The sequence below is a fragment of the Drosophila subobscura genome, chromosome O, assembly GCF_008121235.1.
Source record: "Drosophila subobscura isolate 14011-0131.10 chromosome O, UCBerk_Dsub_1.0, whole genome shotgun sequence".
Lineage (NCBI taxonomy): Eukaryota > Metazoa > Arthropoda > Insecta > Diptera > Drosophilidae > Drosophila > Drosophila subobscura.
This window is the reverse complement of record NC_048533.1, coordinates 1,686,228-1,698,953: the sequence shown is the minus strand read 5'-3', so window position 1 is coordinate 1,698,953 and position 12,726 is coordinate 1,686,228. Positions and strand designations below refer to the sequence as shown.

The window sequence follows — 12,726 nt, the reverse complement described above, 5'->3', positions numbered from 1 at the left end:
CCTCTTTATAAACCAAAAGCACACCCATGGCTTTATTTACCATGGTAGAAATGTGTTCAGAAAACATTAACTTGGGGTCTAGTTTACCACCAAGATCATCAACTAATATAATTCTCTCAAGAGAACTACCGCAGAGGGTGTAAGGAGCCGGTAAGGGGCTGGAGCGATGAAAAGTCATTACATTGCACTTCGAGGCATTAAGGTGTAACATTTTTGCACCACACCATGTCTGAAAGCTATTGAGATCTGATTGCAAGCGAGAGTGAGATGAAATGTCCTTATACTGGACGCAGAGCTTAACATCATCCGCATACATAAGTACTCGAGAATTGGTCAATACAGAAGGCAGGTCATTAATAAAGAGTGTGAAAAGTAAGGGACCTAAATGGCTACCCTGTGGTACTCCAGAAGTAACCATAACAGGTAAAGGAGTTTTTGAAGAGGACTCTTTGAGACCTAGAACACAGGTAGCTAGAAATCCATCTCAACAGATTGAGCGGAAACCCTAGAAGGTCGAGCTTTTGTGCAAGAAGAGAGTGGCTTACAGAATCGAATGCCTTACTGAAGTCAGTGTAAATAACATCAGTCTGCAAGTTACCTTGGAATCCTTTAGTGACAAAGGAGGTGAACTCTAAAAGATTAGTGGTTGTTGATCGTCGCCGTATAAATCCGTGCTGAGCTGGAGATATAAGTGATTTGCAAAGATGTTGCAAGTGCGGAGTTAAAATTTTCTCGAACATTTTAGGAATAGCGGATAACTTAGATATACCTCTATAGTTTTTAGCGTCAGGCTTGCTACCTTTCTTATGGAGAGGAATTATAAAGGATTCCTTCCAGATGGGGGGAAAGCTAGAAGAATGGATGGATAGATTGAATAATTTAAGCAAAGGTCCGCACAGAGACTCGGCACAGAACCTGAGTACACAGCCGGGAACTCCGTCAGGGCCCGGTAAAAATACCGGCTTAACTAGTTCATGAAGTAAGGAGCCTTCATTAAACAAAGGGCAGAAAATGCCATTCGACCTTGATAACTATATGGATACATATGGCCTGGGTAGCTATCCTGGGAATAGGTGGTTTGAAAAAATTGTGCAAAAAGATCGGCGATTGCCTGATCATTGTTTGACGACATATTCAAAAATGATAGCAAGGATGGATGTGCGGACGTTCTATGCTTACTGTTTACAAAGCTGTAGAACTGTTTAGGGTCCTGTGAAAAAGGTATCCTGCATCGAAGTAGGTAGTTCCTATAGCATTCAGCATTAAGAACAGTGAAATTTGACCGAGCTATTAAGTAATTAGAAAGAGAAGAGGGAGAACCAACTTCTTGAGATTTTTTAAATAGTCTTGACTTTAGGATTTTTAGACTGGATAACTCTTTGGTAAACCAAGGAGGCTTCGCAGATCTAGTCGGACATGAGAGTGGGACACACGAGTCAAAAATTGTGTCAAGTACATTGTAAAAAATGTCTGTGCCTTCAATAACGTCAGTGCACGAGAACAGAGCGGACCAATCAAAATCCCTAATTATACCCGGTACTCGAAGAGTAAAAAGGGTATATTGTATTTGTGCGAATAACGGTTGTATGTAACGCACAGAAGGAAACGTTTCCGACCCCATAAAGTATATATATTCTTGATCAGCATCAATAGCCGAGTCTATGTCTGTCTGTCCGTCTGTCCGTCTTGTTTGTCGGCTAGTTCTCAGAAACTATAAGAGCTAGAGCCACCAAATTTTGGCTCCAGACTGCTGTATGCTCACACTGAAACCAGTGTATTTCAAAATGAGCCACGCCCCCTTCCGCCTCCGCAAAAGAGCGAAAACCTCCCAAATCTTCAATTTTGAAGATAGCAGAAAACTAAAAACTTGAGATGGGGACAGGTCAAATAAGCCATCGATAAGGTCATGTCGTGACATGGACACAAGGTTATTAGACTCGTTAACCGAAGACCAAACAGTACCTGGCAGCTTGAAATCCCCAAGAACTATTAAATGGTGTTTATTAGATAGCGAGGAAGAAACAGTTTTAAAGGCTGACAAGTGCTGCTCGTATATTAATACATCCGAAGTAGGTGGAATAAACGAGCAAGTGACATAAATAGACTGGCCGGGAAGAATCAGTCTGACACAGAGGAATTCCAGGTTTTGTGAAACCTGGACTATGAAAAGTTCCGACGTGTAGTAAGAGTCTACTGCAATCAGAGCCCCTCCTCCACGTCGAGACGAACGATCATTCCTATAAATTGTGTGCCAAAACTTCGGAACTAATAATGTCCGGCTTTAACCAGGTTTCGGTAAACACAATAACATGGGATGAAAATGTAAAACTGTCCATAAAAAGAGTGCTCAGCTTACTACGTAAGCCGCGAGCATTTTGATAGGCTACAAAGAGGGAAATTAGTTTTTTGACTGCGAGGAATTGCAGTGGGAAGAGGTGGATGGAGCAGAGGAGGAAGGAGCACTGGCCTCACTACTAAGAAGAGTTATGGGGGGCCTATTTTTCTTCTTAGCCTTAAACTCTTTCACTACCCGGTGCTCTGGCCAAAAATTGAAAGAGCAAATGGTCTCGAATTGAGTTGGACCTTAAAATCCTTAATCTTAAAAGAAGCTATCTCCCTGGCATAGGAGAAATTAAACTTCTCCACCTTTAAGCCATCGGCTTTTATTTTGCTTTTTATAAAAGCAGTTACACCATTAGATGTGTGGTCAGGGGCAAGCCGAAAGACAACGAGAAGGGACGTGTGAGACGTTTTTTACGCGTCACAACTTTTTTACCCGGCACTCAGTACTACATCTGTACCTTAGCGGTTTCTTGTCAAATTTTACAAATTTCACAAATATATTTTACAAATATATGTACTTTATGGGGTCGGAAACGTATCCTTCTGTGCGTTACATACAACCGTTATTCGCAAAAATGCAATATCCCCTATTTACTCTTCGAGTACCGGGTATAAAAACGCCATTCTGTAGGGAATGACCTTATCTATCAGATCACCGAATTGGGATCCGATTGGATCATTATTATAGCCAGTATAAAGAAATTAATTTGCAGTGGCTAAACCCACCCCGTCCCGCAGCTTATACTTGTTTTTTTGCACATTCTCTCATTCACACTCTGTCTCTGCCGTTCCTCTGCCTCTGCCTCTGACGTATCTCTGCCTCCGCCGTGACTCTGCAGTGTTTGGCTCTAGGGGAGGGTGGCGAGCTAAAAGAGTTTGTTGGCGTGAGAAGTGTTGTAGATGTAGATGACATATGTAGAAAAAATTTAAAATTAAAAAAAAACCAGCAAGGTACAGTTGTCCTTCTGAGTACCGGGTATAAAAGTTTTGACGCGTAAAAAGCGTCTCACACGTCCCTTCTCGTTAATACTTAATTGTACTTTATCGCAAAAATTGGTATTGGAGATTTGGAAGTATCGGCCTTGGTATGATTTTTGTTCGATCAGGTGAGTGAGAATTTTAGTGGAATTTTGTGGAACTCTCAATATTGCATGATCTAATCATGAGACTAGAATAAAACTTCGTCATTTACGCAAAGACTTTCATACCTAGCATCTTAAATATGAAAGGAAATCTCATTTTGTTAAACACTTAGTAAAGAGACAGGACGAATTTATACGATTGGCTAGTACAAGAATTTATATAAAGTAGTTTATTCCGCGGATTAAATCAAGTTTTAAATAAATTTAATTATGTTTCTATTCAATACAAACAATATCGACAATTGAATTCAAAAACACTAATATAAAAGTGCTGCTGCATGGAAAAAATAAAATTAAAAATGAAATGAATGAAATGAAAAATGAATACTAGCAAAATCCAAATTAATTAATATGGCAAACTGGATAGCTGTGATTGGGTAAATAAAAGCACGTGCAGCGGGTCAACTTAAAAAAAACTAGCATCAAATCCAATTTTGCGTGTGCTTTTTAGTTAGTGGGACAGTTTTCACATCGAAAACTACCAATAAATTATATTTACAAATGGAAGATTGCTGTAACCATCCTCATGTACCCATCCATCTCTAAAAGCCCGCGGTCAGTGAAAACCCTAAACGTTTCTGTTAAGGTAAATTATAATTAACTATGCACTCGATTGCAGTACTAAGTAAGCAAAGCTTGGCTCCGGTATAGTAGTATGTATGTATATAAGTATGAATGTTTAGAGCGCTCGGCAATAAATGCCTAATTTATGCAAATTAAACGATTTCAACGGCTGCTAGTCAGAGGCTGAGGCTGAGGTTGAATCTGAAGCGGAGGTTGGAGAAGGAGACACAGATGCCAGACCGACAGATGCCTGATGTTGACGTCTTTACCCAGCCGCGATACGCCCCTTTCGCACTAATTAGCATGGGAGGAAGTTCAGTTAGGGGTTCGAAAAAAAGTGGATGCAGCCTGCTCCTCTAGCGCTCTCGGGGACAGCACACGGCTCGAGATTCAGCCCCGGCCTTGACGTTCCGTTGTGTTTGGGCCCGACTCCGACTCCTGGCCAACGCCAACTAATTAATTTGTAGTCTTGCATGTTGCTGCGAGTACTAGCCGGCGAGAGCAAAGCAGTCTCTGCCGGCCTTGTAGCTCTGGCACTTTCTCTGGGTCTTTCTATGGCTCTGGCTTTGACCAGGACCACGGCGATTCGGAGCGCGCGTGGCACACGCTGACGTGTGCGAAAGCGTCGACTGAGAGTGCCCCGTGTGTAGTTTCTTGGTTAATGTGGCAAATATGTTAACAAGATCCTTTACAATATCCCATAAAACACAGAGACAGGCCGCTCAGGAACTCAAACCGGCAAAAGTCAGCGAAATTCTACGCTCTGTTTACATAGGTTTCAACCAACATGGCTGAAGCCATGGCTTCCCTTTTTCGTGCCGTTCCGTTCCGGGAGATTCTCGAATAGACGGAAAGCAACCCCGAGCACAGGCAAAAGAGCCAGAGCAGCCCACCCACATTCCTGATTACTCAAATGTGTTGTAAAATTATGCATTAGTTTTATGTCATTATGCGGCATATTAAAATTTCCTTAATTACGAAACGTAATCAACAAAGGTTCGGTGCACGTTTCTGCTCCTTGTCTGGTCCTCGTTCTCGTGCTTTGTGTTGTCGTTTTCCTGGGGCCTCAACATGTTTCGTACTTGTTTACATATTTGTTACTTTGCTGCCGCTGCTGCCACTGATGGGTGCTCTCCACTCGGATACGTGATATGTGGTCCCGGCAAGAAAAGTCTGAGTAAACGAAAATGTCGGTAGCTAAATTATCATGAGTTGTCTACAATTTTTCATTCCGGGTAATGTTTGTTTACGCACATAGCTCCATGTACAAATTAAGGGATGTATGGAAGCTTTCTAGGGGTGTTGTGGTATGCCCCATTAGCCCTGTCCTAGATGTGTATACAAATATTTTGGGGACCACTCCTCAAACTGGGAACAGCACTCTTACTGAGTCACCAAAACAATAAATGATTAATAATTACTTTCGGCGGACTCACTGCTGCCAGCCTTTTGTCCCCACTAGAGCCAGCAGCAATGAAAGGGAAAAGGAATTCAACGGCGGATGAATACAATCAGACCAACCATAAATTATCTCAAGGCGACGCGGATCGACCCATTGCGTTTATGGGCCTTTAATTGGCCTAGAATTGTGTGAGTTAAGTGGGTTTTGTGTTATCGGCCCATTAATAAGGAGAACAATACGGCTGCTCCGACGGGCTCTGCATTTATAAAATACTATTGCAAATTGAGCCAAATAAAGTTGGCGCTAAAAAGTGTATTACTTATACAATCTGCGAGATATTACCCCTTTTGTGTGGAACAGAGGTCGGCTTACGAATACTCCCGCTGCCTGCTGCTCACGGAACACGTAGAGCAGGCAGCACAGGTAGTAGTGGAAGGTCGGTGGACAGCAGCAGGGCGGAGAGTGAGTTCTGGCAGCAACAAAAGCCTATTATTCTGCACGTAATAAACATAAAGTTGGCGCAATTTGTAACATAAATTTAAAGGGCTAACGTAAATCTTAGCGGCAATTATGTGTTTGGCAGCGAGCCGTATACGCAACGCGGCGCTATCCGGGTCCATAACTCATGCGCTTCAGCGTCAGCGCGAAAAGCAAAAGCGAAAGCGAAGCAGTGCGAATGGCAACGTCGCCGTACCTCCAAGAAGACAACTCAGACGAGAATTTCAAAGCCGGACGAAGAAGACGAAGCCCGACAATGAGAACAGCTAGCGAAAGGAATTCAAATAGCCGCAATTTATCACGTTGAGATTGCAGATTCGCATTCGCACGCGGCGGGAGCATCAGATGAGTCGCGACGTACCAGCGACGTTGCTTGGAAGTCGTGGGTTGGCCTTCGGCCACCAGATCCTTCGCGGCTTAGGAATGTAGAAGGATTATGCGCCACGGAAGGGTCTGCTATGGGCTGGGTTGAGTTGGGCTGCGATGGGATATTAAGTACAAATGCCGAGGCCCAAGGCGTTGGCGGAACGCAATTAGGCGTGCGACGAGACCGCGACCGGGCTGCTCCTCTCTCCAGGTCGGACCCGGCTATATTGGGATTTATGATTTCCTTCTTAATCAGATTTAATTTAATGCTTGCGATAAAGGTAAAATAATGCGCGCAGATTTATTAGCTTCGATGGCAGCCAAAGCACAGATCGAGGAGGCAGTTGCTAATAGCAGAATCTCCCATGCCGAGACGGGAACAACACAGAGACAATCAGATCCAATATCTCACGATAATTACAGCGACTGTGGAAATAATATGTTTTTATTCTTTCACGGCAGAGTAGAGTAGAGCAGAGAGTGCAATGATTACACAAAATGCAAATACCTTTCCAAGGTACAACAACGCTTACGTCTCAATTGCAGCGGAGACTTTTTAGGTGCGTGTACCGCAGCCAGCGTTGGGTACAGTAACAAACAGGACAACGAGGGCCGACCGCTGGTGGCAGGAGAGTAAGCTCAGAAAAACTCAAGAACAATTCCACGGACAAATACAAAAGCACTGCCAACACTGGCAAAAAACATGAGGAGACAGCGCAGCACCAAAGAACAACCGGCAAATGGCTCCGCGACGCCCCTAATCTCCGGGCGGAGCCATGAACGGCATTTCGCAAAACTTTGGCACCGGTTCATATTTTATTCAGCCGCAGTATCTGCCAGCAAGCTCCGCCTCCGCCTCCACTACCTTTACCTCCGCCGAGGCTACGGCTTGAGCTGTAACTTCTTCGAATTTGTCTTCGCTCTGGATCTGGCCCTGCGTTTATTTTAATTTTTTTGTCCTGCTTAATTTTTTCTTGCTTTCATTTCGTTTTACTGCCTCTGTTTTAGTCCACAGTCGGCATCTCGCAATTCGCTTTTCCCTGCGCTGTCGCCATCTCTGGGCCATAAAACCGAAAGAAACGAGAACAGAGCTGAAAGCGCAGAAATTCAAATCATTGTCTTGCGACTTGTTACCGTTGCTGGCCCACTCTCAGTCTCAGTCTTAGTATCAGTATCAGTATCAGTCCCATGCCCAGAACCACCCACGTGCAATCCCATCCACAGAAGACCTTTGAGAGCCAGCAAGAGGAGGGCCTCCCCGACTTTTCTGTGGCATCCTTAAGAGGAATTGCGCTGCGGTTGGGGGGCCACCCGTGTCCTTGGCAACCTGTGATAATCGTCTTGTGGGCAGTTGCCGCCATTCCAGTGCCAGTGCCCGTTTTTGTTGTCATTTGTTCAACAACTCTGTGGCTGTGTCCTGCGGTCCCGGTCCGGTCCGGCTCGGTCGCGGTCGAGCTTGGCTGCATATCCTGGCCGAGTCCCAGACCAGACCAGACCAGACCACAGCACGAGAGCGAGAACGAGAACGAGGTCGAGTCGGGATTCCTGCTCAGCATTTATCATTTCATTACAGTTTGACGGTCAATGTGACTTCGCAACGGGGTCGGGAGACAGTGGGGGTCGGGAGAGAGTGGCACGGGATTGGGAAACAAAGACACAACGGGTGGAAAATTAAATGTTCTGCTCCGCTCTTGATTGTGCAAAAGCTTTCTGTTGTTACAGCTGCTTTATTTGTTTGCCGCTGCTTCTGCTGCTCTTGGCGAGCAATAAATGAAATTTACTTTTTAATAAGTGTGTACATTCCGCTTGTCGGCATCTAAATATTTGTTATTAGGGAGTTGTCGCTCGTCGTGCATATTTCATAGCCCGGCAAATTGAATTACAGCCCCTTGTGTTTTGCCTGTCCCACCCACCAAATTGAGTGATAGTAAGCGAAGTCCTGCTTTATGAGATATAACAAAGACTAGTTTTCGGGACCGAGCTGTTAAGAAAACCCTTTTGCGCTTACCAAATATTTATTTATCACGTTACTTAATTAATAACAATATTTAGTACCGGGACTGCTCGATTCGACTCGTTGACGCTGGTGGAAGAATATGGGCTGATCAATAACCTTTTTATACCCGGTACTCGAAGAGTAAATAGGGTATATTGTATTTGTGCGAATAACGGTTGTATGTAACGCACGAAAGGAAACGTTTCCGACCCCATAAAGTATATATATTCTTGATCAGCATCAATAGACGAGTTGATAGAGCCATGTCTGTCTGTCCGTCCGTCCGTCTGTCCGTCCTGATGAGCGCCTAGTACTCAGAGACCATAAAATTTTGCATCCAGACTTCTGTATGCTCACACTGTTACAAGTGTATTTCAAAAATGAGCCCCGCCACCGCAAAAGGGCGAAAACCTCCCAAACCTACAATTTTGAAGATAAAAGAAAACCAAAAGCCATTCCGTAGGGAAGGACCATATGTATCAGATCAACAAATTGGACCATTATTATAGCCAGAATGAAGAAATTATTTTTGCAGTGGCTAAACCCACCCCGTCCCGCAGCTTATATTTGTTTTTTTCACATTCTCTCATTCACACTCTGCTTCTGCAGTATGCGGCCTCAGCATCTGCCTCTGCCGTGGCTAAACCCACCCTGCCCTGTCCCACAGCTTTTGTTGCTTTTTTCACATTCTCTCATTTACACATGCCTTTGTGTGGCTCAGTGTGTGGCTCTAGGGAAGGGTGGCGAGGTAAAGGAGCGTGTTGGCGTGAGAAGTGTTGTAGATGTATATGACAGATGAAGAAAATATGTAAAATTTGACAAAAAACCGCTAAGGAGCAGATGTAGTACAGAGTGCCTGGTATAAAAGTTGTGACGCGTAAGAAGCTTCTCACACGTCCCTTCTCGTTGAGCATTGGATGTTGGAAAATCCAAGTTACAAATCCAAGGCAAAGACTAGACAATACCAAGAATTTGCACGAGGATGCACCAATTTTGCATCGAGATGGCTGGCATATCACACTGTTACATGTGTACTTCAAAATTTCACGCCCCCTTCTGCCACCGCAAAGAGCGAAAATTTGATGTAACCACCACAATTTTGAAGATAAGACAAAACTAAAAATTATATTCCTTAGGGAATTTCCATATCTATCAGATCACCGAATTGGGATTAGATTGGAATATTATTATAGCCGGAATGAAGAAATTAATTTTCAGTGGCTAACCCCAGCCCGTCCAGCAGCTTTGCTTTTACTTTATTTTTGTTGGTTATTTTTTCGCGCTCTGTGAGGGGGGCGAGCTAAAAGGGCATGTTGGCTCGAGAAGTGATGTAGATGACAGATGTAGAAAACATTTTAAGTGTAAAATTGGAAAAAACCTCCAAGGTGGTACTGACTGAGGTCCGGGTATACAAGTTGTGACGCGTACGGAGCGCCTCACAAGCGTTCCTACTCGATCAATTTCGTTTGCTGCTTCATGCTACGGGCGCGCGGTGATATTACCTCAAATGCTACACGGCTTCGACAATGCCGGGGCCAGCGGTGAAGTCGTCGCCGCTGGGGACTCAGCCGAAAAAAAGTGGCAAAAAACTTTGGATTTAAATATCGAAGTCTCAAGATATTTTTCTCAGTTTTAGTTTGCATAAGCTTTATTGAACTATAACTAACTTACTAAATTTGTGATCTGAGACTCCAGCAGAGTCGAGACTTCTGCCTGGGTTCTGCCCTTCGATAGCAGGGACTCGATCTAAGACGACGCTTGGCGAAAAGAGAATCGAGACCCCGCGCGCTCCCTCTCTACGGGGCAACATCACATGTGTGTATGTGAGGTGTGGCCCAGCTGGCCCATGGACAGCAGCGGCTAACGGCGGAAAACTAGAAAAACAGTAATAGCAGAATGACTTTAAAGGTGGTCTTAAACGATGCATCGGACTCAAGTAGAGCTTTCACGTATGTAAGGATTCACGCTTTGTTCACACGATGCATCATTTGGCATACATCTTGGATCATTGCTGAGGGCAGAACGAGAGAGACATAGCTCCAAGCCACATGACAGCGCAAATATCTATATTCTGATATTTGATATTCTGTGAATCACTGCGATGGTTTGCGTGAAAGGAAATTGTAAGCATCGCACGTACACATGATTCCTTGAGTCCGATGCATCATCTAAAGTCCCCTTAACAGCGGATCAACAACAAAGAAAAAGAGAAACGGCAGAGAGTCAGAGAATAATAATCGCAGTAGCCATCCGCAACTCATAGCCAGCAATCAGTCGATATCGAGCCCGTATGTAGCTTTTAAATTATTTGTTTAAGTCATTTCCAGTCTGCCCCGATTTTATATAATTATTAAACACGCAAATACAAATTATCTCGATTAAGGAACATTTCCAAAACCTTTTTCGAATCTCTACCCATCTAGTTTACATTGTTTTGGATATTTATATTTTGGGCACACATAAAAAGCGACAATCAATAATCCAAATTGGGCATCCAAATCAATTTTTGTTTTCAACGTGCCGTTCCCGTGCATCAGAGCACGATCGCTCCGCCAGCAATCGCGTGAGTATCTGCACCCAGGCAGCCAAAGCGGTTGCACTTTTCAGAGCTGATGGCATTAGTTCCATCAAGCTTTCCATAAGTCACGGCAGCAGCAGGGCGGCAATCAATTTCCACACCTCGGTGCCTCTTATATTGGCAATTCAAGATGATGAGCACGGAACGCCTTGCGCATCTGTTGCTTGCTCTGATCTGGATCTGGTTTTGCTCTGCAGTGGGATATGCCGACGGCCTCGAGAATGGACTAGCCCGAACCCCTCCAATGGGCTGGATGCCGTTCGAGAGATTCCAATGTACTGTTGACTGTGTTCACTACCCTAGGGATTGCATCAGGTGAGTCACTCTGTCTGCTCCAACTGCTATTCATCGTCCTCTTTGCAGTGAGTCGCTCTTCAAGCGCACAGCAGATCTGCTAGTGTCCGAGGGCTATGCGGCCATGGGATTCCAGTACTTGATAATCGACGACTGCTGGATGGAAAGTTTTCGCGATACGATCACTCAAAAGCTCCTTCCCGACAGGGAGCGTTTTCCCAGCGGAATGGCCGCCCTGTCCCACTACGTAAGAGTTCAGGTTTTCCGTGTTGAAGAGTAGACGGCAGCATTCATCCACAGATTCATGGACGAGGCCTGAAGTTTGGGATATACCACGATGTGGGGAGGAAGACTTGTATGTTCGGGGGTCCTGGGGCTCTGGGGCACTTTCAACTCGATGCCCAGACCTTCGCCGACTGGGGCGCTGACTATGTCAAGTTGGACGGCTGCTATGCCACTGGATACGAACGGGACACAGGGTACCCCGCCTTTGGCAAGGCCATGAACCGGACTGGTCGGCAAATGGTCTACTCCTGCAGTTGGCCGTTCTACAAAGAGAAGGTGGGTACAACTCAGAGGTATGTATGTACATGGAGATAACTCCTCCGCCCTTAGCCTGATTACAGGTTAATAGCGAAGCACTGCAATCTCTGGCGGTTTGCAACGGACATCAAGGACTCGTACACATCAGTCTTTGAAATAATGGAACTCTACCGCAGAAACCAGCAGCAGTTGTTGGCCCACGCTGGCCCAGGTCGATGGAATGACCCGGATATGGTAGGTATTCCATGACTTGCAAGTATTTACCAGTAAAACTACTTCCCTCCATCCAGCTGGTCTTGGGCAATTTCCATCTGAGCTACGATGCCAGCCGATTGCAGCTGGCCATATGGTCGGTGATCGCGGCTCCGCTGATAATGACCAATGACTTGGAGACTGTGCGTCCCGAAATAAAGCAACTTCTGCAAAACCGGTCAGTCACCATATATGGTTCCACTCTGATTCATTCCCGTAATACTCATTCCTGCTTGCAGAGAGATCATAGCTATAAATCAGGACTTGCTTGGGATACCGGGCAGGTGCGTGAGGACATCGAAACACTTCCAGGTAAGTCGATCACTCGGAAAAGACACTCCACATGAATCCTTCTGATCTGCAGGTCTGGCTACGTCCAGTCACACCAGTCAACGACCTTGGCAGGCACTCCTTTGCAGTGGCTTTTGTCAATCGGGGGAACTTCTCCCACTGCCCCTTGTGCCCTCGCCAATTCCAAGTCGTCTTGGAGCATCTAGGCCTGGACAGCCCCACGGGCTATTATGTTGTGGTAGGACCAACTGCAAAGCTAAGCGGAGAGTCCCTAATCCGCACTCTCGGCTTTTGTTTTTGCAGGACCTGTTCAAGAGCAGTCGACACCTGGGAATGTTCAAGCCGAACGACGCCTTCAGCACTCGAATCAATCCAGAGGGAGTTACGTTCTACAAGTTCACAGTTGCACCACTCCTCTGACTGTCATAAATACAGCCATGAATACATCAGTCACCTA

At 45.1% G+C, this 12,726-nt stretch overlaps 1 protein-coding gene across 1 annotated transcript; it reads left to right on the top strand.

Annotated features, from left to right (window-relative positions):
• The first annotated feature begins 10,855 nt into the window (after positions 1 to 10,855).
• Positions 10,856 to 12,726, top strand: LOC117898282 (alpha-N-acetylgalactosaminidase-like). Its single transcript, XM_034807536.1, has 8 exons — positions 10,856 to 11,204; positions 11,253 to 11,430; positions 11,484 to 11,744; positions 11,799 to 11,960; positions 12,017 to 12,156; positions 12,218 to 12,290; positions 12,343 to 12,507; positions 12,573 to 12,726. Exons 1-8 carry the CDS (start codon positions 11,020 to 11,022, stop codon positions 12,687 to 12,689), a joined length of 1,281 nt encoding a protein of 426 aa, XP_034663427.1. The 5' UTR covers positions 10,856 to 11,019; the 3' UTR covers positions 12,690 to 12,726.

Excerpts from the sequence above, each read along its gene's own strand:
- LOC117898282 (XM_034807536.1), top strand. The coding sequence starts at position 11,020 with ATGATGAGCACGGAACGCCTTGCGCATCTGTTGCTTGCTCTGATCTGG. Across the intron at positions 11,745-11,798 it reads GGCCGTTCTACAAAGAGAAG|CCTGATTACAGGTTAATAGC; the intron begins GTGGGTACAACT and ends CTCCGCCCTTAG. Across the intron at positions 12,291-12,342 it reads GGACATCGAAACACTTCCAG|GTCTGGCTACGTCCAGTCAC; the intron begins GTAAGTCGATCA and ends TCTGATCTGCAG.